The sequence below is a fragment of the Ascaphus truei genome, chromosome 7, assembly GCF_040206685.1.
Source record: "Ascaphus truei isolate aAscTru1 chromosome 7, aAscTru1.hap1, whole genome shotgun sequence".
Classification (NCBI taxonomy): Eukaryota; Metazoa; Chordata; class Amphibia; order Anura; family Ascaphidae; genus Ascaphus; species Ascaphus truei.
Window position 1 is genome coordinate 51,931,246 of NC_134489.1, and position 25,064 is coordinate 51,956,309.

Here is a 25,064-nt window from a genome sequence, read left to right on the forward strand (position 1 = left end):
TGCCTGTATTAATATTAATGCTGTATGCAAATAAAGTGCATCTGGTTAGCTCCTGGTACTAATTCAGGGTACATTCATATTTAAGCCTATTTTAGGCAAATTAATAATGATCCACATACAGTACAGTGCTTGTAATAAAGACTTGTATTAAGATTAAAAAGTAAATACAGTCCCTAAACAGTGTAGCCGCAAAGTTAGGATTTAAACTGAAGCTGAACTTCTCCCAAGAACCAATTCAGTTCCAATCTTTTGTTCAATCCCCTCTGTGCTACTGTATAAAGTATATAGGTCCATTTGGCTTCTCTTTGTGCACAAACAAATATAAAGTCCCCAGCGCTATAAGTCCAAGATACCGTGACCTTAAAGGAAGTCTCTGATCTTTCAAGATGGTAGTTGGGCTTGATAAAGATGTTCCAGATGGGACGGTGTCTTTGATGTAGATGAGTACACCTTCTGAAATACAGATAACAGACCCCTGACGAAGTGACCACGTGTCACGAAACGCGTAGGGAGGAGGAGCCTAGTGTTTTGAGCCGTCGCAGCACCTGTAGTCCTGACACGAGGAGGGTTCCTGCAGTACTGACGTCACACGCCGAGTCGACAGCGTGTCTGTGTGCAGTGAACCTCCCCGCTGTGCTGGAAGGATTTGCAAGCTGCGGACGGCATTAGTGCGGAGTATCATCCACACTGCACCATGTGAGTGTATTTTAATGCTTTGTATAAGTGTTTTAGCCTATTAAAGTAATTACACACTACACCATATTGTGCCCATCTTATCTCACGTCGGTGGGGGTGTCGCAACGGATCCATCCCTGACGCCATTGAGGACTGTGATTGATCCCAGTAAGCTGTTTCCACACGGGGGTTCGTGAGAGGAACAGAGGAGAAGGGGAGCCACCACAGATTGTCTCCAATGAACATACTGACTTAACCTATGTGAGTAAGATTCTGTACTTTCTTAGATAGGGATCTGATTGTAGAAATACGCTGCGCAATCAGGTGTGTCTGTTATCTGTATTTCAGAAGGTGTACTCATCTACATCAAAGACACCGTCCCATCTGGAACATCTTTATCAAGCCCAACTACCATCTTGAAAGATCAGAGACTTCCTTTAAGGTCACGGTATCTTGGACTTATAGCGCTGGGGACTTTATATTTGTTTGTGCACTTCTGTTATCAGGTTTGGAATAGCCTGTCATATTGTCACCTAGCTGCTTTATTTATATATATATATATATATATATATATATATATATATTTTTTTTGTTCTCACTTTGATGTTTGTTATGACACATATTTTTTAGCACATTATTGTTAGCACTTAATAATTAATTTAGTGTAGGTTAGCGCTTTTTGGAGGGGTTAATTTCTTTGTGTTGTTCGTTGGCTTCTCTTTGTAATTAAAGTCTCTCTCCATCTCCACCTGTCTCTAATGCTTTAACATGGTCAATGACCTGGTATCGTATTTGTGATGCGTTATGTCCCATTTGTTTGAAGTGACGTGCTACAGCGGTATCGGACATCACATTCTTGATATTCCCTCTCTGTCGGGCAATCCTTTTTTTTAAGACGATTAAATGGTCTTGCCCACGTATAAAAGGCCACACGAGCATTTTAGGATATAGACGATAAAGGAGATGAGAGAGATATAAAATCCATTTGTCTTAAACTGTTTGCCTGTGTGTGGGCGAGTGACATTTTCACCTTTAATTACATTGGCTACAGTTTCTACATGGGAATGTCCCAACTGAGGGCATGGACAAGAATGTTTGTTTGCATACAGGAGCTTGAGCGAGTCTTCCTTGATAATAGTATCCCTGATATCCCTTGGTCTTTTATAGACAAAAATTGGAGGTTCCCCAGAAAAGGTGACATTGTATGGTCTCTGTAGCAGGTGCCAATTCGTAGACACAATTTTCTTAATATGCCTAGATACTACACTGAATGTAGTTACAAAAGGGAACTCCTTTTTTTTCTGGGGGCAATAAATAGCAAGTGGACAGGTCTAAGGTCTGAGGCAAGGGCTGGTATGCCCTGAAACATCACTGTGATTGTTTAATCCCTTTGCAGCGCAGGTACAGAGCAAGCTTTTCTTTACATTTTTGATTCCTGAGTGCTTCCTTCAAAATTGCAATCATTTGTACAGTTCTGGTTCCAGCACTGAAACGCCGGGATTAACGGAAGGGTGAGCACCAGTGAGAGAATAACTCATCAAAGGCGCTTGTGAGTGACTGAGTGACACATTTTCCTACACTATTTTTAAAAAGGTGTATAGTGTGTAAAATAGATGCACATTACAAAAAGAGGTTTGAAATATGTGGCTTTAAAATGCCTTTATTTTAAGGCAGTCCATACTTTGTGCCTTATTAATATGCGTCACATTTTTTCCATACATTATATAAAATCACTTGACACTTCTCACGCCCAATTTTTTTACCATGTACATTGAGATCCTTACCACCTCTAATGTGTTGCTGCTGGCCCTCTCCTGGCAGCAAAGGAATGAACTCAAACAAAATCTAGGTGATACCGATATCACATCTTATGCTTTTATGACCAATTGCTCTGTATTTCTTGTTCACAAACCATCTTTCAGAATGAGCAATTTAAACTTAAAAATAGTGTAGACTTAGAAATATGGATACATTTAAGTCTTACAATGTTTGAAAACCTGTTATGTTTAGGAGCTATAGAAAATAGAATTGAATGGACGTCTGTTTTCTTAGGTCTGGAGCAGGCATCATTGGTCAGCAATGTAATTTATTATACTGCACCTCTCGACACATGCATTGATCATCTTAGTCCTTCTGGCCTCTGCTTTCTCTGACACAATAGAACAAGTCTTTCTTTCTGCCTACTGCCTTCTAAAATATCAGAAGAATAAACATGGAAATGGTCAGGTTTGAGCCATCCCTGGAGAAGCCATGGGGACTAGTAATGAATCTCAATGCACTTTAGCCTACAAATGCCACACACGTTGGTCATTATGAAGTACAGTATCGACTTTGACCTACAAGTATACAGTAGCAAATAAAAATATCACGTGAGCATATTCACATGTCTCAGACAGGTGTGCAACGCTGCTTTTCACCACTATATCCTAGCATGCAGTGCTTCCACTGCAGCCTGGGAAACGACATGCAAACCAGTACTCTGCGTCACCTTTTACTGTGTCTACATTTATCAAATTTGGGGGCAAACGTCTTTGGACTGCATTTCAGAAAGATTTAAACAATGTGTAAAAATAGGAATGCATTGCAGGACGAGTGCAAAGATTAAGCAAGCATTTGTATAGTATTCCTGTTCTGAATTAGCACCAGATGCCTTTAGGTCCCAGCAGAATGTTTGGCATCAGATATCAAGGTGTGTCACTTTCTATATACGGTATATCGCTGTACTTGCTGTCCACCTCTGCCCATTGTTTTACAGCCTTATTTACAATTTCCTCAGACAGCCGATGAGCATAGTCCAGCAACACAAGGTCAGCAGTCATTGAGCCTGATTTACTGTCGTCCTGGTTTGGTTGGACCAAGGCGATTTTTTCCTCCGCAAGCTTCTCCTCATTCTCGTGATTGCTCTCAAAGTGTAGGCTGTTTTGAACAGTGTAATCCTGCTTTGATTTTATGCATCCCATAATACAGGCAAATGCAACATCAAAGTCTAATTCTAGCAGTAGGTGCTGGACGATGGTTCTGAGCTGTGTCACTCCTTGTGGAAAGCAATGTGCTCGCAATGGAAATTGCTCATCATGCTTCCTTGCATCTGGATTAGCCCTGTAAAAAAAAAAAAAAAGTAAAAAATAATATTACTTGCAACGCAGATAATTGTAAGATACGAATGTGCCAAACTATCTCTCCTCATTTCTGTACATGGTTACCGTCTATTCTTAATCACCATTGTAAATGCTCAATGTTGCTATTGCATGACACCAAACTCGAGAGTGGGAGAGTAGGAGGGTGTGGGGGGCTGGAGAGGGTTGGGGTTCTCAAGAATTTCACAATTCTAGGGTTCCTTAACCAAAAATAGTTTGATAACCACTGCCCAAATGATGCTGCATACAAACTAAGGGTACCAGATTTTCAAAAGTAGAAACTGGGACACATTAAAATAAATTTATAAAACAAATTACGTTCCTTAAAAATAAATATTATAATGGTATGTCTAATAGTATCCCAAATTATGCTGTATTATTGATTTATTTTAGTTTCCTTACAAACGCGAGTATAGCAAAGTGACGGTTTGGTTTATATTTTTAATTCGTTAAGAGTTTACAAATATAAATTAAATCGCGTATCTCACACTCAATTCTACTGCTCACTTTTAAAGCTTTACAGTACATTCTTCTGCCCCTCATTACATCTCAGCCCTAATTTCTCGCTATGCACCAACACGACTCTTGCGTTCTTCTCAAGGATGTCTTCTTTCTACCCCCTTTGTATCTAAAGCTCTCTCCCGCCTTAAACCTTTCTCACTTTCTGCCCCACACCTCTGGAATGCCCTTCCCCTCAATTCCCGACTAGCCCCCTCGCTATCCACCTTTAAGACCCACCTTAAGACACATCTGCTTAAAGAAGCATATGAGTAGCACTGGATAATCATGGACACATGACACAAAGCTCGGCCCCCTGCAGACGCACTTACTAGTATTCCCTCCTACTGTCTCTGTACGTTCTCCCTACCTACCAATTAGATTGTAAGCTCCTCGGAGCAGGGACTCCTTCCTTAATGTTACTTTTACAGTATGTCTGAAGCACTTATTCCCATGATCTGTTATTTATATTTGTTATTTATATGACATGTATTACTACTGTGAAGCGCTATGTACATTTTATGGCGCTATACAAATAAAGACATACATACATACTTAAAATATTTACTGTTTGATACAATCGATGACATAAAAACATCCAGTGTCTATTTTTATGCTAAAACACTGATATTTGACCGTTTAATGAAAATCCGGGACTGTCTCGGCTAAACCGTGATTTAAACATGAACCACTCAAAAAGCTCTTTAGGATTCCACATCTTTTCATTTCATGAAGGATATCAACTTGTAAAAAAACTGTATGCGCCCTGGGGCACAACTGCTTAATAGAGATGAGCAACACGTTCGCACATACAGTAACTGCAAAACTCTCGCATTTTGGACATCTGGTTTAGAAAAACTTGTGGAAATTACAAACTTAGGTAAATGTCATCATATTCAGATTACACGTGTTTTTTTTTGTGACTGCATAACTCACTAATTGGCAAATGTTTTTTTTAGGCGAATCTAACTAATCTAGGACTGCACTGTGCCCATCTACTCACCTCTTGTATCAGTGTGTGAGAATGTGGTGTTCTATTATACGTTGTATTATTGTACTGTGCTGCAGAATATATTGTGTCCTATAAATATTCATAGTAATGTTAAAACTACAGGGGAGATATTTATCAAAATGCTGCTGGAAGTGGTGTGTCAGTTTGCATTAGCGTCAAATGTATGACATTTTATTATGTAACCCCCTTTCCCCCCCGTGTCTATGGGTGACTATGTGTGGTGCACTGTTACCTATAGGCTCACAGGAGGCCTGCTCCTCCGCTGCAGGGAGCCTGGGTTGTATCTGGTTCATTCTGTGCCAGCGCCTCCACCTGTGAAGGATCCTAGCACTGCTGGATACACTTTGCACAGGACCACACACACACGTAACAGGTTTACTGAACAGTTTTCCCCCAAAGTACTGAGGTTCCCTAGGCACCTAACCGCCCGGTGTCCACAGGAGCCAACCCACCCAATGTGGATGACAGCGCTGCCCACAGTAAAAGTGTTGTTGTTGGTGCACTTGAGGTACCTGCCCAGGTGCTCCAATACGGGTATGGCCGAAGAGCAAACAGGGATCCGCTGATCCAGCGACGTCGTCGTCAGCGAGGGCATCTGCCTCTGCGAAGGGTGGACTCCCGCTGGAGGGTCTCACCATGAAAAGAGTCCCTACTTCATTGGTGGTCTGCTCCCAGGGAGTTTCTGGCCTAATGCAAGGGCCACTGACACCCTGCAAACACACCCTCACCTTTCTGTGTCCCAGCTCCAACTGGCGTGACTCGCAGAGTGCCAAATGTAACAACTCTGAGCAGGGGAATCCTGGAGCCCTATTGGCTGTCTAGCAGCAGGTGATCCACAGCCCCGGGGGCGGCTTGGAACTGTAGTTCCCCTGCGGGGTTTATGTGACCCAATTTTTTTGACCACCACGATCAGGGACGCGAAGGAGCTACGGGATTCCGTCACTATGCCCGTCATCTCCATCTCTTGTAGGACGTCCCTCACATCTCGGGGAGCAATGCATCGGGAACGCTCCCAGAATGGCGTGGTGTCGTTCAGCCGGATCGTGTGCTAGGCATTCTTGCTACACCCCACGTCCATTTCGCTGGTGGAGAACACTTCCCAGTGTTCTTCCAACTTGGCCGTTAGCCTATCCTTCCATTCAGCAGACATGGTCGATTCTCCGAAGTCGAATGACAGCCCAGCCGGCTTATCTTGCATGGCGGTGGCATTCACTTGGGCCATCATCTCGACAGGGGTAACTGGGTATATCCGACCCAATCTTTGGCCCTGGTTGAGGGCCATGGTGTAAGGAGAGATATTTTAAAATGAACACCTTGATCTTCTCTGGAAGTGAGGACTTCCATTCTCGTACCTCTGGCACAAACTTGTAGCCTCGGTTGGTGTCTTCCTCTGGCATACTCTCTAGAGAGAAGATGATTGGCCTCGTCTCGGCCCAGATAGCAGCACGCTGCGTACATTATCTTCACTCCCCACGGTGGAATCTCGGTCAACCCCTTGGTGTGATTGAATAGGTCACCGTATCCTTCCTGAGCGAGACCTTGCAGCATTCTTCCTTCTCTATGGATCCACCCGGTTCTGAAGACGGGTTGTTCGCCAGTCTCCTGTAGGTAAGCCCGGATCACATCGGCGTTGGTTCCCAAGATGATTGGATAGATTGGATGTTCACAGGGCCCGGGGCATATCAGAGCCTCCACATCCATGGTGTGAGACTTACCGGTGTTCAGCTGTGGTATATCTAGCCGCAATTTTATGACACCATCGATGGGGTAATCCTCATTGCCGAGTACCCACAACTTCATCTTATCAGCTGACTGCAAGGGCAGGTGCATAAGATATATTTAGCAGAAGGGGCGGTATACAAAAGTCACTTGGGACCCGGTGTCCAGCAAAGCCGATGCATAGATAGCGGCCGGTCCCACGCGACTGCAGGCATCCGATAGGAATGTTTCCTCGGGGCTTGGTGCTGGGGCACTCTGAGGACGTGGAGGGTGTTTCTGTCGACTGTACCTTGCAGGTCATGGATTGGGGGTTGAATGGGGCTTTTCTGGGCTCCGGGCAGTTCTGAGAGAAATGACCCTTCTAGCCACAGTTGTAGCAGATGACATCACTCTGGTTCACCTCGATCCTGGAGGAAGGAGATCCTCTCCTGGGCGTTCGCGGCGCAGAGACAGGTGCTCTCCTTTGCACTTGCTGCCTCCTTGGCCTTTGCAGTCGACGTTCCTTTTGACATCCTTGCGATTTGCTACACCATGGCCGCAGCCTTGGCTAACAACGCTTGCACCTAAACTACACACCATGATTACTTGACACCAGTCTTCTGCTTTGTTACTGTATATCTTACACAGAGGCCTTGTTTTATCGTCACCCTTTTCAGTGCCAAGACGCTCCAGCAATGAAGACGTTAACACTGTCATTATGAACCTATGTGTGACAAACTGAGGGGTCTAGAATGATCTAGACTAAATAAGATTTATAAGAGTATTGTAGCAGGGGCAAGCCTGCTTACAATAGCTAGAACTGTTAAGTGTCGGCAAGGCAGTGGTTAATCCCTGTGGAGGAAGGCAGGACTAGTAATTAGCCCAGCGTAGTCGAGCAAGGGGTAAGGTAGAAAAGGGAAGTGTTTCTCATCTGTCTCTCCCTGGTCATGGCTCCTCTATGAGGCCACTTGGTCTCCAGGTAAGAGATTAGACCCGACTGATTTAATCTGAGGAAGGGGACTTCATGGCAGCAAATAGGTTTATTGGCCAAAAAGGTGCATGGTCCGTATCTCTGTGAGATGTAGCAAACACCATGTGAGGCAGAGGCAGCAATACGAGAAGTGGGATCAACATTTCCCAAGTACTTCAGAGTAAATGTTGGCATGTAAATGCTGTATATATTAGAGTGCCTATGTGTATCAGCGTCTAAATGTAATGTATTGTTAAGATGTGTGTATGTCAATGTGTGATAGGGTGATTGTACGTCCCGGTTTATCATTAAATGTCCCGGTGTCCTGAGAATTTTATCAAAATCGTTCAAATGTTCCGTTTTTTATCTTTACCATTTGGACTCCTTTATAACATAAAAATAGACAGCATGTTTTTATGTGATTGATCATATTAAAAAGACTCAACACTTAAAATACATTGGCAAACTCTAATTACCGGTAGCTATATGTAATACAGTAATGCTCTATACTGTGAGTGTTGCGAGCCGGGAGTGTTGCAAGCTGTGTACAGGCATGAGGTGCTGGGGGGGGAGGGGGAGAAGAGTGATGTGATGTGTAGGGGGAGTATTATGTGTGTGTGGGTGAGAGATGGGGGTGTGAGAGAGGGGAAGTCTCGCAAAGACCGCCGACACTGGGGGGGCAATGGAAACTGTTTGCTTTCCTGGGGCTCAAGACATCTACGGCCCTGTCTGGTATGACCATCCTCATATCTCCCCCAGCACCCCTCATCATCATTCTCATATCTGGGGGGGGGGGATATATGAGGATGATAAGGATTTTACCCGTGCAGCCCAAATCTGTTTTCCTTGGAGCAGTTCGGCCCCTCTCACTTTACATGTTGTGCAGGCCTGCCCTAGACCCTTTGTGCCTTACTAACTACCGACCTGTATCCCTCCTGCCATTTGCCTTCAATTTGCTAGAACGTCTTGTGTTCTCCCGTATGATCAACTTTCTTAAGTCCCATATCCTCTTGGACCTAATATAATCTGGGTTTTGTACAGCTCATATAACAGAGACTGTGCTCACTAACATAACTAATGATCTATATGAAGCCAAATCCCTTGGTCTTTTTTTCCTTCTAATCATGATCGATCTCTCTGCTGCCTTCGATATGGTCGATCACCCTCTTCTCCTTCATATTCTAAATTCCCTTGGTATCCGCAACCAAACTCTATCCTGGTTCTCATCATACATTTTCAGTCTGTGTTCCTAAAAGCTGTACTGTTAATCTGTTGGTGTACTGATGCGGCTGGGCTGAGTCTAACGTTCGCCGGGTGCATAGCGGGCTAGCCGCGGGTCTGTTCTCCGTTTAAAAACGGAGTTTCCGGCGCGGTGGCCGCTTCGATAAGCGCTAATGGCGCTTACTATTGAAAGCGCCCAAGGCGGGGGAAAACCGGACGGTTTTCGGCCAATGACTGCAGCGCGCCGCCCGCGCTATTTTTAAACTGCGGGGGAGCCGCATTAGACTCAGCCCGGCCGCAACAGTACCTCAGGGCTCTGTTCTGGAATCACTCCTTTTCTGTCTCCACACACTGTCACTTGGTGACCTAATCAACTCTTTAGCCTTAGATGTATCTGCTTATCTGCAATGAGATGATATCTATCCACTCCTACCCCCACACCTGCATTCCAGTCCCAAGTCTCGGATTGCCTCCCGGCTATATCCTCGTGAATGGCACTCTGACACTTGAAAACTTAATATGGCTAAAACAGAGTTTCTCATTTTCCCCTAAAACTGGCCCAATATCCATCACCGTAAATGGTTGAACCATCTATCCTGTCGCCAAAGCATGTTGCCTAGGAGTAATATTGGACTCCTGTTCCCTTGTCCATTCAAATTCATGGCTAAAAACATGTTGCTTCTTCCTCCGCAATATTGCAGAGATACGCTCTTTCCTCTGTCACGCTACTGCTAAAAACTTAATGCAGGCCCTTATCCTCTCCCGTCTGGATTATTGTAATATACTGCTAACAGGCACCCAACATACGCAAAACTTTAAGAAAATACTGGCCAATATTGAAAAAGGATAAAGAACTAGAGGGAATTCTACCCGAATATCCACATATTATATTCACAAAAGCTCCTAATATAGGACAGAGACTGGCACCCAGCTGTCCATCGCTGCAGCCAGTTCAAAGAGACACAACACTCTGTGGGGGATACTTCCTCTGTAACAAATGCACGGCATGCAAATACAGTAACAAAAAAATAAATTTTATATCAAATAAAACACATAAACAGTATAAAATTAAACAACATATTACATGTAGTAGTTCCTTTGTTATATATTTACTTGAATGTCCGTGTGGTCTGCAGTATGTGGGTATGACAACGCGAGCTATAAAAAGACGTTTGTATGAACATATACACTACCGACACACTTTATTCGAGTGTGGCCGGTACCGCAAGCCGGGAGATTTCCCGGCTTGCTAGTGGCCGCCCCTCGGCGTGCCGCGCGTCATAGACGCGCGGTCACGCGTCATCGGGAGCGTGCGCCCCCTGCACGCGTGTCCAGGGGCTCCCCGAGGGAGCCCTGGTGTCCCGCGATCGCGGGACAGCGGCAGGGGGTTCCGGGGGACCCGGCGGACCCGGCAGCGGTAGGGAGAGCGCCCCGATCGGAGGGCGCTCTTCCGCTGCTTCGGCGCGCGCCCGTCACACTCGGGCGCGCGCCAGGCTACTGCTGCGGCACAGAACGGGCAAATGCTCGAATAAACTGTGCCGCAGCAGTATACAATATTAAAACTGGTTTAGTCACACACAATGTGTCTAATCATTTTCTTCAGGTGCACAATAAAGACCCAAAAGGTTTGAGGTGCGTAGGAATAGAGCGCATTGTACCACACTGGAGAGGAGGTAATACATTGAGCCTATTGGGGAGAAGAGAGTCCTATTGGATTTATGAGTTATGTACTCTGTCCCCAATGGGCTTAAATGTAGAATTCGATTTGAAATCCTTTTTGGTGGGTTAGTACCAAATACATCCACATAAGGTGACATGTCATATACATTAGTGTTTAAATTCGCTTATAGCAGTAGGTTCCTCCTACATAAATAAGCACACTATCACTGGTTTAATACATTTTATCTAATCATAATTCGCATATTATATTAAATAATTAATTTAAAAAAATTTTTTTTTTTTTGTCCTACCTTAAAATTATGCATTTTTTTTTTTTTTTTTTTTTTTTAATTCATTTATTTTTTGTTTATATACATAAATATATATATGTTGTTAGTAGTATATGTTCATTGTTTATTGTGTCATGTTTAAATATATATGTTGTTAGTAGTATATGTTCATTGTATATTGTGTTATGTTTAATGTTGTCATTATGTATAACAGCTGTACAAAATAGTAAGTAGCTTTTTTGTTCAAAGACATTCTCACTGTGCAGTGTCTGATTGCAAACACACTAAGAGCAACTTTATTACAAGCACAGCACATGTGCAATTAGCTACAGGTGGAACTATTTACCCAAATGGTGAAGTCAGTATTTAAAGGACATTTTGGACTTTTTTATTCATATACCCCTGAGGAAGAGAGCAGATCGCTCTTGAAACGCGTAGGGTGGAGGTTCAAGCCCCGCACACATTGGTGTAGTACCCCCGTACATCGGTGAATCAACGTGAGCTGCCAGCTAACCATCTCTTATAGCCGCCGACGAGTTGAACCAGCTGTTGCGGTTTTCCATTATTCAAGCGCCCTGCTTGGCGCCCTGCAGGAGTACCTGCTGACAAGTTGCGTCCACGAGCGGATAGAGACGCCAGCTAGCAGTGAGCAGCAGATAGACTAGCTCACGGTGGTCCGTGGCTGACGTCGTGCTGAATCAGCTGCAGCTGAGTTCTATCTGCTCAGACGTGCTTCCTGGAGCTGCAGGAGTCCCTGCTGATGAGCTGCACCCACGAGCCGACAGAGAAGCCAGCTAAGCAGAGAGCAGCACACAGATGAGAGGGGATACTCTCTAAAATATCCACTGCCTGCAAACCTATTCCATCTGGTGAGTAGGCATTGCTATCATCAACATTGGTGCTACGGAGCAGTTGAACCACCTATTCAGATTTTTAATTGCTTAAATCTATGTGTCCATGCAAATTGTGCATTATAGTAAATATTAATTGTTATTAAATGATTTTATTGTCCTAAAAATACCATTTCAGTATTCAGCTGTTATATGTTGTCTTATATGTTGTTTGTTTAATGTTTCAACAGTATTACGCTATGTGTTGTGCTTTCTCTTTGTTTTCAAGCCCACCGTGAGGATCAACAATCTTCACAACCAACAGGCTTGGTTTTCGTATATCCTTTATAGTGGTAAAATTTTATAGGCGCCCACGGAACTATTCCCTGTCCATACTGCTAACAGGCCTCACAAATGTATCCTTTGCAATCTATCCAAAATTCTCCTACTATAATCATGTCACTTTCTCCCATAACAATGTTTTCTCATCTCTTCCTTCCCATCAAGTTTCAGATCACCCACAATGTTCTGCTCCTTACCTTCAAGGTTTTGCACTCATCTGCTCCTCCCTACATATCAGCTTTGATCTCTCGCTATGCCCCTACTCGTCTTCTACGTTCTACCCACAACTGTCTCCTTTCCACCCCTGTCACCTCTCTCGCCTTAAACCTTCTGCCCGCACTGCCCCTTACCTCTGGAACTTCTCGCTCCGTATTCACCAAGCACCGTCGCCCCTCACCTTTAAGATAAAATCTTAAAACTTACCTCTTTAATAAAGCGCACCAATAGCTTAGAATCCTGGCTACGTTTACACACCCACAGTCACTACCAATGACTGCCATCTACTACACTTATTCTTTCACCCGCTATCTCTAAGTTTCCCATCATACCACTTAGATTGTAAGCTCTCCAGGGCAGGGATTTCCTTTCCTATTGTTTGATCTTATTGTATTATAATTCCCTGTACTGTATTGTCTGTTGTAAAGTGCCAAGTATAGCTGTGTGCAAGATATAAAGATCTACATATAAAAAGTTACATTGTAGCTGCTGTGTTGTACTGACTGAAGGATTGATGCAGCAGCCGCCAGTGTATAAACTAAACCCAGAGAGCAGGATGTTTGCTGATCGATCGGCACCTTAGGTAATTTGTTTTCATTAAAAAAAAAAAAAAATGCTGTACTGTGTATACTAAATACAATACAATATATTGTATCCATCCTGGGGAAATGTAGATTTGTTGCAGGTTAGGGGACCAGCATTAGGGTGCTTCAAAAAACAATGTTATAGTGCACAGAGCTTTTGTAACCTCAGGCGTCTTCGAGTATACAGAAAAAGCTCTGTGCACTATAACAGGGGGGCAACTCCAGTCCCCAAGGGCCACCAACAGGTCAGATTTTCAGGATATCCCTTCTTCAGCAGAGATTGCAAAATCAGTGTGCTGAAGCAGAGAGATCCTGAAAACCTGACCTGCTGGTGGCCCTTGAGTGGAGTTGGCCAGCCCTGCACTATAACTTCATCTGTGAAGAACCCTAATCTTGGCCTCCCTAAAAAGGTATCCCAACCTACAACAGATCCATATTGTTTTTAGAACTTCTGCAAGAGCATTTTCAAGAAAATCACTGAATAATGATAGCAGACGCAGGAAGCGGGCGGTATAAGAAGGCGTGCAGCCAGCTTTTGTTTAATAGCTGCCCAAGGATGTGTCCGCAGCACATACACAATGAGAAAAGGACATGATCAATGTCCCTGAAATACAAACTCAAACAGATTATTCCACAGCAATTCTGAACAAGGTTTTTCCTGTAGGCTGTAAACTTATTCATCGAGCTTGAAACTCGCTTTTGCACATCTTTGTATTATCGTCTATTATTGACGAATACAAACAGAATGTGTAAACTCATTATCAGCAAATGGATAAGTAATAAGGACATTTGTATTGAAAGGCTTTTGTCTGTGTTTTAAAGGTGAACATTTCCGAAACCTTAAGTTGAATGCAAGAGGACTAAAGCGATAGAGAATAAAGTGCAGCACTGAAAAAGCAAATCAAGTCTGATGATGGGCTTCTCAAGTGAGATTTTGAGCCATATTTACTAAGCAACACTAACACTAAGCAAGGCCTCGTTTATAGTGGTGGCGCGTGCGACGCCAAAACAAATGAATGTTTTCCACTGAGCGCACGACCAACGCGTTGAAGCGCGCGATGTGAACAGACTTTGGAAATTGTTCTTGCCGCGCGACGGCCGCGTCACGTGAAGTTTAGCCAATGAGGGCGAACCGGTCACGTCATGGAAACGCCTCCACGTCGCAGTGCAGGTTTCGCTCGCAACGTGTGAGTGATGTCATGCGGCGTTTGTGCGCAACCGCAACTATAAAATGAGGCCTAAGGCTTCCAATTGATTTCACGGTAAGATACCTTATAGCTTAGCACATACTGTGTGTCCCTTTATTGCTGGAACTTGCAATATCTACAGCACTTCCATATATTTACCAACATGCTATTTATGCACTCAGTTAATGGTGAAGAGAAAGGAGGCTTGGATAAGGAAGGCCCATATTCACTAAGCAGTGCGATTCTAGAAAGACACCTTATAGCCAATTCATGTAAACAGATCACAAGGTGTCTTCCGGCGCCAGAAGCTGTGTTATAGAATAGCACCATTTAGTAAATATGGCCTTAAATACTTATATCAACATTTTTTATGGTATATGAAAGAGAAAAAAAAAAAAGAGACCACTTTTTAGGTGTCCTATTTTTTAAATTTTCCCCAAATACAGAGTTTTATGTTATATTATCTTTAACATATTCCCTGCCAGAGGAGCCAGCAGTGCATGCTTTGCGGGCCCCTGGTAGCACAGCAGTTAAGTAATGAAAACAGGAAGCATTTATAAGCACGTTTCCTGGTAAATATGCCAAGATTTATACCTCTGCTGGCCCACAAAATGTTTATAGAGCTTTTACCAAGTGTTGAGGAGGCTGCCAAAAAATATACTGTAGGTAGTTCGTCATGCTAATTGTTATTTTTTGCTTTAACTTTTTGTTTTGTTTAAACCACTGACCAATCTAATTATCTACTATAATCATATCACATGCATTCTCACTTGTTTGGCCCATAACCCTTTGCGGTCCAATTACATTTTCATTAAGTGCACCAGTAGGTCTAATTTAATTTTCGGGAAAAAAAAACACAAACAGCTTTTTTTTTGCACGCAAACTCACAGCACACACGCACTAGTCACAGCACGCACGCACTCCGTACAGCCCGCACGCCACGCACGCACTCCGTACAGCACGCACTCACTCCGTACAGCCCGCACGCCACGCACGCACTCCGTACAGCACGCACGCACTCCGTACAGCCCGCACGCCACGCACGCACTCCGTACAGCACGCACTCACTCCGTACAGCCCGCACGCCACGCACGCACGCACTCCGTACAGCACGCACTCACTCCGTACAGCACGCACGCACGCACTCCGTAAAGCACGCACTCACTCCGTACAGCCCGCACGCACGCACTCCGTACAGCCCGCACGCCACGCACGCACTCCGTACAGCACGCACTCACTCCGTACAGCACGCACTCAGTACAGCACGCACGCACTCCGTACAGCACGCACTCACTCCGTACAGCACGCACGCACTCCGTACAGCCCGCACGCACTCCGTACAGCCCGCACGTCACGCACGCACGCACTCCGTACAGCCCGCACGCCACGCACGCACTCCGTACAGCACGCACTCACTCCATACAGCCCGCACGCCACGCACGCACGCACTCCGTACAGCACGCACGCACTCCGTACAGCCCGCACGCACTCCGTACAGCACGCACGCACTCCGTACAGCTCGCACGCACTCCGTACAGCACGCACGCACTCCGTACAGCACGCACGCATGCACTCCGTACAGCACGCACTCACTCCGTACAGCCCGCACGCCACGCACGCACTCCGTACAGCACGCACGCACTCCGTACAGCCCGCACGCCACGCACGCACTCCGTACAGCACGCACGCACTCCGTACAGCACGCACGCACTCCGTACAGCACGCACGCACTCCGTACAGCCCGCACGCCACGCACGCACTCCGTACAGCCCGCACGCCACGCACGCACTCCGTACAGCACGCACTCCGTACAGCACGCACTCACTCCGTACAGCCCGCACGCCACGCACGCACGCACTCCGTACAGCACGCACGCACTCCGTACAGCCCGCACGCACTCCGTACAGCCCGCACGCACTCCGTACAGCCCGCACGCACTCCGTACAGCCCGCACGCACTCCGTACAGCCCGCACGCACTCCGTACAGCCCGCACGCACTCCGTACAGCCCGCACGCACTCCGTACAGCCCGCACGCACTCCGTACAGCCCGCACGCACTCCGTACAGCCCGCACGCACTCCGTACAGCCCGCACGCACTCCGTACAGCCCGCACGCACTCCGTACAGCCCGCACGCACTCCGTACAGCACGCACGCACTCCGTACAGCCCGCACGCCACGCACGCACTCCGTACAGCACGCACTCACTCCGTACAGCCCGCACGCCACGCACGCACGCACTCCGTACAGCATGCACGCACTCCGTACAGCACGCACGCACTCCGTACAGCACGCACGCACTCCGTACAGCATGCACTCACTCCGTACAGCCCGCACGCCACGCACGCACGCACTCCGTACAGCATGCACGCACTCCGTACAGCACGCACGCACTCCGTACAGCACGCACGCCACGCACGCACGCACGCCGTACAGCACGCACGCACTCCGTACAGCACGCACGCACTCCGTACAGCACGCACGCACTCCGTACAGCACGCACGCACTCCGTACAGCACGCACGCACTCCGTACAGCACGCACGCACTCCGTACAGCACGCACGCACTCCGTACAGCACGCACGCACTCACGCACTCCGTACAGCACGCACGCACTCACGCACTCCGTACAGCACGCACGCACTCACGCACTCCGTACAGCACGCACGCACTCCGTACAGCACGCACTCACGCACTCCGTACAGCACGCACGCACGCACAGCACGCACGCACTCCGTACAGCACGCACTCCGTACAGCACGCACGCCGTACAGCACGCACGCACGCACTCCGTACAGCACGCACGCACTCCGTACAGCACGCACGCACTCCGTACAGCACGCACGCACTCCGTACAGCACGCACGCACTCCGTACAGCACGCACGCACTCCGTACAGCACGCACGCACTCCGTACAGCACGCACGCACGCACTCCGTACAGCACGCACGCACGCACAGCACGCACGCACAGCACGCACGCACTCCGTACAGCACGCACTCACGCACTCCGTACAGCACGCACTCACGCACTCCGTACAGCACGCACTCACGCACTCCGTACAGCACGCACTCACGCACTCCGTACAGCACGCACGCACGCACTCCGTACAGCACGCACGCACTCCGTACAGCACGCACGCACGCACTCCGTACAGCACGCACGCACGCACTCCGTACAGCACGCACTCCGTACAGCACGCACGCACGCACTCCGTACAGCACGCACGCACTCCGTACAGCACGCACGCACTCCGTACAGCACGCACGCACTCCGTACAGCACGCACGCACTCCGTACAGCACGCACGCACTCCGTACAGCACGCACGCACTCCGTACAGCACGCACGCACTCCGTGCACGCACTCCGTGCACGCACTCCGTACAGCACGCACGCACTCCGTACAGCACGCACGCACGCACTCCGTACAGCACGCACGCACTCCGTACAGCACGCACGCACGCACTCCGTACAGCACGCACGCACGCACTCCGTACAGCACGCACTCCGTACAGCACGCACGCACGCACTCCGTACAGCACGCACGCACTCCGTACAGCACGCACGCACTCCGTACAGCACGCACGCACTCCGTACAGCACGCACGCACTCCGTACAGCACGCACGCACTCCGTACAGCACGCACGCACTCCGTACAGCACGCACGCACTCCGTGCACGCACTCCGTACAGCACGCACGCACTCCGTACAGCACGCACGCACGCACTCCGTACAGCACGCACGCACGCACTCCGTACAGCACGCACGCACGCACTCCGTACAGCACGCACGCACGCACTCACTACTCACTGCACGCACGCACTGCACACTGCACTGCACACACCCGGTGGTTGGTCGGATCGGTGCAGGGCTGGGGGGGGTGGGGTTGTGGGCGGACCGGCGCAGGCCATTGGGGGTGGGCGGATCTGTGCAGGGTTTGGAGGTGGGAGGATCTTCGCAGGGCTGGGGGGGCGCAGATCGGTGCAGGGTTGGCGGATCGGTGCAGGGTTGGCGGATCGGTGCAGAGCTGGGGGTGAGGGGGTGGGCGAACCGGCGCAAGCCTTTGGGGGTGGGCAGATCGGCGCAGGGTTTGGGGGTGGGCGGATCTGCGCAGGGTTTGGGGGTGGGCGGATCTGCGCAGGGTTTGGAGGTGGGCGGATCTGCGCAGGGTTTGGAGGTGGGCGGATCTGCGCAGGGTTTGGGGGTGGGCGGATCTGCGCAGGGTTTGGGGGTGGGCGGATCTGCGCAGGGTTTGGAAGTGGGCGGATCTGTGCAGGGTTTGGAAGTGGGCGGATCTGTGCAGGGTTTGGAAGTGGGCGGATCTGCGCAGGGTTTGGGGGTGGGCGGATCTGCGCAGGGTTTGGGGGTGGGGGATCTGCGCAGGGTTTGGAGGTGGGCGGATCTGCGCAGGGTTTGGGGGTGGGCGGATCTGCGCAGGGTTTGGGGGTGGGCGGATCTGCGCAGGGTTTGGGGGTGGGAGGATCTGCGCAGGGTTTGGGGGTGGGCGGATCTGCGCAGGGTTTGGGGGTGGGGGATCTGCGCAGGGTTTTGGGGGTGGGCGGATCTGCGCAGGGTTTGGGGGTGGGGGATCTGCGCAGGGTTTTGGGGGTGGGCGGATCTGCGCAGGGTTTGGAGGTGGGCGGATCTGCGCAGGGTTTGGAAGTGGGCGGATCTGCGCAGGGTTTGGGGGTGGGCGGATCTGCGCAGGGTTTGGGGGTGGGCGGATCTGCGCAGGGTTTGGGGGGTGGGCGGATCTGCGCAGGGTTTGGAGGTGGGCGGATCTGCGCAGGGTTTGGGGGTGGGCGGATCTGCGCAGGGTTTGGGGGTGGGCGGATCTGCGCAGGGTTTGGGGGTGGGCGGATCTGCGCAGGGTTTGGGGGTGGGCGGATCTGCGCAGGGTTTTGGGGGTGGGCGGATCTGCGCAGGGTTTGGGGGTGGGGGATCTGCGCAGGGTTTGGGGTGGGCGGATCTGCGCAGGGTTTGGAGGTGGGCGGATCTGCGCAGGGTTTGGAGGTGGGCGGATCTGCGCAGGGTTTGGGGGTGGGGGATCTGCGCAGGGTTTGGGGGTGGGCGGATCTGCGCAGGGTTTGGAAGTGGGCGGATCTGCGCAGGGTTTGGGGGTGGGGGATCTGCGCAGGGTTTGGGGGTGGGGGATCTGCGCAGGGTTTGGGGGTGGGCGGATCTGCGCAGGGTTTGGAAGTGGGCGGATCTGCGCAGGGTTTGGGGGTGGGGGATCTGCGCAGGGTTTGGGGGTGGGGGATCTGCGCAGGGTTTGGGGGTGGGGGATCTGCGCAGGGTTTGGAAGTGGGCGGATCTGCGCAGGGTTTGGGGGTGGGCGGATCTGCGCAGGGTTTGGAAGTGGGCGGATCTGCGCAGGGTTTGGAGGTGGGCGGATCTGCGCAGGGTTTGGAAGTGGGCGGATCTGCGCAGGGTTTGGGGGTGGGGGATCTGCGCAGGGTTTGGGGGTGGGGGATCTGCGCAGGGTTTGGGGGTGGGGGATCTGCGCAGGGTTTGGAAGTGGGCGGATCTGCGCAGGGTTTGGGGGTGGGCGGATCTGCGCAGGGTTTGGGGGTGGGCGGATCTGCGCAGGGTTTGGGGGTGGGCGGATCTGCGCAGGGTTTGGGGGTGGGCGGATCTGCGCAGGGTTTGGGGGTGGGCGGATCTGCGCAGGGTTTGGAGGTGGGCGGATCTGCGCAGGGTTTGGGGGTGGGCGGATCTGCGCAGGGTTTGGGGGTGGGCGGATCTGCGCAGGGTTTGGGGGTGGGCGGATCTGCGCAGGGTTTGGGGGTGGGCGGATCTGCGCAGGGTTTGGGGGTGGGCGGATCTGCGCAGGGTTTGGGGGTGGGCGGATCTGCGCAGGGTTTGGGGGTGGGCGGATCTGCGCAGGGTTTGGGGGTGGGCGGATCTGCGCAGGGTTTGGAAGTGGGCGGATCTGCGCAGGGTTTGGGGGTGGGGGATCTGCGCAGGGTTTGGGGGTGGGCGGATCTGCGCAGGGTTTGGGGGTGGGCGGATCTGCGCAGGGTTTGGGGGTGGGGGATCTGCGCAGGGTTTGGGGGTGGGGGATCTGCGCAGGGTTTGGGGGTGGGGGATCTGCGCAGGGTTTGGAAGTGGGCGGATCTGCGCAGGGTTTGGGGGTGGGGGATCTGCGCAGGGTTTGGAAGTGGGCGGATCTGCGCAGGGCTTTGGGGGTGGGCGGATCTGCGCAGGGTTTGGGGGTGGGCGGATCTGCGCAGGGTTTTGGGGGTGGGCGGATCTGCGCAGGGCTTTGGGGGTGGGCGGATCTGCGCAGGGCTTTGGGGGTGGGCGGATCTGCGCAGGGCTTTGGGGGTCGGCGCAGGGGGGGGAGCATCAGTGCGGTGCAAGGGGAATGCGGGGGGATGTGCGGACGGCGTCTCACTCCACATCTTCCCCTCCTCCCGATCCGACATTGGACAGGAACTACAAAACTATTTTGTCGGATATACTCCGACATTCGACCGGAAAGGGTTAAGATGCTGTGAAGCTGTGTTCTTGTGCTGGAGGAGATTTGAGTCCCATATACCAGTAGTGCTCAACTCTGGTCCTCAAGACACCCCCCCCCCCCAATGGGTCAGGTTTTGAGAATATCCCTGCTTCAGCACAGGTGGCTCACTCAAAGACCGAGGCACTGATTGAGCCACCTGTGCTGAAGCTGGGATATCCTTAAAACCTGACCTGTTTGGGGCACTCAATTTTAGTCCTCAAGACCCCCCGCCATATACTACTAACAATTTAAGATCAACCCGCCATATACCAACAAAAAAGCCTTTAGCCTTTATACTGTGCGCCCAGTGTTGCCACAAGATACCTTTTGGCACTAGAGGACACCTTTCACAATATTAACAATATTAACTAAGCGGTGCAATCCCAGAAGACACTTTCCGGTGCGGATGACCCTTTACGGACCATTAAAATGAATAAATGGCATCTTATGGAATAGCACTGCTTAGTAGATATTTATTTTTCACAAGGCACAAAGGTCAATAAGATCTCCACCCTCTGTAGTTTAGGCAATTATAGCGTCAGAATTACTTTCCATGCGGAAGAAAGTAGTGGTTGACGGAGACCTAACAGCTATATCCTGGTTCATGAACGTTTAGCAGTGCTCTTTTCAGCTGTGTTTACAATTTGAAAGCAGCCATCCATGCTACTCATGCTTTTCATGTTATTTTGTGAACCACAGGGCCTCCAGGAGTAGAGCCCTCGGAGTCTTGCCTCTGGGATAGCCCAGCTTCTGCTCTTCCAGCAATACCCATTTGCTGTGGCAGTGTTATTCTCCCCGTGGTATTATGGGGATAAATATATGTTTATAATACGGTCATGGGTGGTAAGATCCCATTAAAACAGGTAGGATAAAACAGCTGATATTGTGGAGTGGAAGAAACAATATTTTATAATATTCCACTGTAATTGATAAGAGCCGACACAGGGTAAGCAAATCGGGTCTACCTCTTCGTCAAAGGCAGTGATCGTACCGCTAAGCGGTCCTACATGTGAAGTACCAGAGGCAAGTTATATTGTTGCAATATTCAGGCACCTGCTAGTCTGGTGAGCATGACTCAGAGCTAGGAATGTTCTGGTAGGTCATGTGACTGGTGGGGTGATGCAACATCCAGTTTTGCCCAGAGACTCGGGGTGGTGAAAAGGTATACATCTCCTGGGTATATAAGTTGGGGACCCACCCTAGAGATTTAGTTCTGTGGAGATCCTGTTCCAAGAGACAGTTTCCAGGTGCAGGCACAGAGGTTCCCATGCTGCAGGGAGCAGGGCAGTAGCCAGGTTTAAGTAGGGACCTGGGGCCGAGCCTACTCCACTCCTATCCAGGAATAAGTTGGGTCCTGGAAGGAACTGCAGGCAAAGAGGGAACTGCTGCATATGAGAGATACTGAAAGCCTGTCCTGTCAATGCTGTTTGGTATGCTGATCCTGCAGACAATAAAGCAAGCATCCTGTTAAAAGTTGCTGGTGACCTTTTCCCACTTATTCTACTCCTCACTACAGCCTAGGCCTGATCCACCAGAGAAGCCCGGAGACTAAAAGGGTAAAACTGACTGAGCTACACTACGCTGAAGCAGGTAGAAACAGACTGAATACATGTATACCCTATCGTCTGCAGCAGTGGGGCTTTGGGGGGGGGGGGGGGGGTGGGGGTGGCCTGAGGGGTGTTACACACAATAGTCTACAATTTTACAGGCATTATAGACCGCTGTGCTAAGGCGGCCTTTACAATCCAATCTGATACAGAGATACTGGGAGAAAAATTATCTTGTCCAATATTGCTGGGATTCCAGCCCTGGCTCCTGGCTACTTCAGGGAAACAAGGCCTTGTACAGTAGGTTCTTTTACATTTTGAAACCCTTCAACTCACTGATTTGCAATAAATTGCTGATCTACCGCTTACTTACAGAATATACTGTGTCGCCCACACCCTTTTTGAAGTTAAGAGCTTTTTTGGCAGACTTAAGTCTTTCAGGAAAGTAAAACAAACCAATGAAGTCTCAGCTTAAGTGTCACAATGTCATACAGTACAAAAAAAGAAAAAAATTAAGTGTAGTGCAGGTTGCTTAACTCTATTATACTACAATTCACAAACGCACAAAAACTCCCACCGACTTGAACGGGAGTTTCTGTACATTAGTGCCCGATTGGCACCAATGCACTTTAGTGAATAACCACCTAATGGCAAAGATCCAGAGGCACATTATCCTGGATCCCACTTACCCTGGCCTGAAAGGAAGAAGAAGCCTCTTGGTCCAAGAATGCATTAACCCCGTGTTTTACAAACTGCTCCTCGTGATCCACGTCCACACCAGGTTTTGGGAATAACCAATGCACTTGCATCCAGGCGAATGCACTTTCAGGTCATGAGGAGAGGTTAGGAAAACACTGCATTAACCCATTCTGTGCCAGGGGCGCTCCTCAGAGCGATCACATTGCTGAAGAGGCGAATGGAAGAGGAGTCCTCTTCCGTTCCTGGCCTACGATGTAGTCACTATGTCATGGGACCCCTGGAGTTCTAGATTCCATGGTGTGGTGGCTGTCTTTGGGCATATAAAAGGGTTAGCTGTGCCATCTTAAGGCATGGGCTAACTGGGCTGTAGCCCAGGGCCCCGGACCTTCCAAGGGCTCCACAAATACTATGACCCACAATTTTATTTTAAAATTCGTAGATCTAACTGAACGCAGCAAACATCACTTAACTATTTCTTGGTGCGACTACAACATTATATTGCTTTTCATTTTATGTAGCCTAACTTTTAATAAAAATGTTTTATTCAGAGAAGGTTTCTACATTTTGTTTTATGGAATAGGTTGTTTTGTCTGAAATGTAGTTTAAAAAAAACAAACAAAAAAAAAAAAAACCACAAAAACATTATTGCAGCATGACAAACTTTAAATTGCTTTACAAATGTTCCTATCAATGATGGCCACAAACTGCAAAGGCAAAAGATATTTTTCAAAGTTGAAACTTATTAGGAATGATCTTCGCAGTTGCTGCTTCAACCAAGATTGTCAGTAAGGAAAGTACATTCATTCAATTAGATACACTTCATAAAATCCAATCTGATAGTCGTGACTTTGCAAATAACAACCCAGAATGTTTGTGTTTGTAGTAACATTTGCAGAATTTCAATAAAATTTTTGAATGATGTTCAATAAAAACACACTGTATTTCTATTTAAAATGTGACCTGTGTGTGTGGGACCCTCAAATTACAATAGTTTCGTAACCCGGTATGAAATTATCATCATGCACTATTTTAGCAGGAAAGATACAGTGTGTGTATAAAAATACTGTGTTGCTGAATTAAGTTAATGTAGACATATGTCAGTGGCACACAAATGAAACCTACAGTGTTGCATGTCAACTTACATCATTGTAATAAGTTCATGTCTAATACAGTAGTAGCAGAAGTCAGGCAATACAACAATCCAATGACACACAAAAATCAGCCGATTTATTTTTAACTTTTTAAATTCAATGTAAAGTCCCGCGGCATTAACAGATAATACAAGACGGCCACTGTGCCAACAATCGAATCTATAAATATAGAGAGAAAAATCCATTGTACTGCAATTCTAGAACTCCATGGGCCAGTATTCTGTGCAGATGTTTCCATGTGCAGGAGAATATTTTAGAACAACTTATTTGAATGGATCTGTACTACACTCCAGCAGGGAGAAGCAGCTTAACAGCATATTGAAGATGGGGAAAGAATCTAGAGCAGGGGGGTGGCCAACTCCAGTCCTCAAGAGTTTCCAAAGGGTCAGATTTTCAGGATATCACTGCTTCAGCACAGGTGGCTAAGTCTTCGACTGGAGTTGGCCACGCCTGTTCTACAACCAATCAGTATATAAATACCAGCAGATCTAGAACTTGATACAGTGCCTAACATACATGTGCCTTAACCACTCTACAATGTGTTGCTGGTCCCTCTAGCAGTGGAGGGTCATAGTTTGATTTACTGATAAGATTGTTCAATGAGTCATTAAAAATGCCAATCTTACTCCAAAAGTGTACTCAAAGTTAAAGAGGAGTTTAAAAAGCAAATACACCTGATGTATATTACTTATAAATCAGAAACTACCAATTAACCCATTCAACGTCACTGCACGGTAGTTAACCCAATTAATAATAATATAGCATATTTTGGCTGCAGGTGTAACGGAGCCTACAAAGAGCCATGTGATTATGACGGCATTTGAAGTGGGAGATTTCAGTTTGCCATGT

General features: G+C 48.6%; 1 protein-coding gene across 5 annotated transcripts in view; it reads right to left on the reverse strand.

Moving 5' to 3' along the window:
* Positions 1-2,308: 2,308 nt before the first annotated feature.
* The window catches only part of AKAP19 (A-kinase anchoring protein 19), a 35,210-nt gene continuing 12,454 nt past the window's right edge, over positions 2,309-25,064 (reverse strand). Inside the window, exons 1-2 of one of the 5 annotated variants that reach the window (XM_075608374.1) lie at positions 23,055-23,166; positions 2,309-3,774 (exon numbers count right to left, since the gene is read on the reverse strand). In XM_075608374.1, the coding sequence (XP_075464489.1) occupies positions 3,360-3,774; positions 23,055-23,098 (459 nt within the window). In that variant the 5' untranslated portion in view covers positions 23,099-23,166 and the 3' untranslated portion in view covers positions 2,309-3,359. Of the gene's footprint in view, positions 3,775-22,016; positions 22,203-23,054; positions 23,167-25,064 lie in introns of those variants that run through there. The other 4 variants (XM_075608373.1, XR_012802639.1, XR_012802641.1 and 1 more) reach the window with 4 other exon arrangements.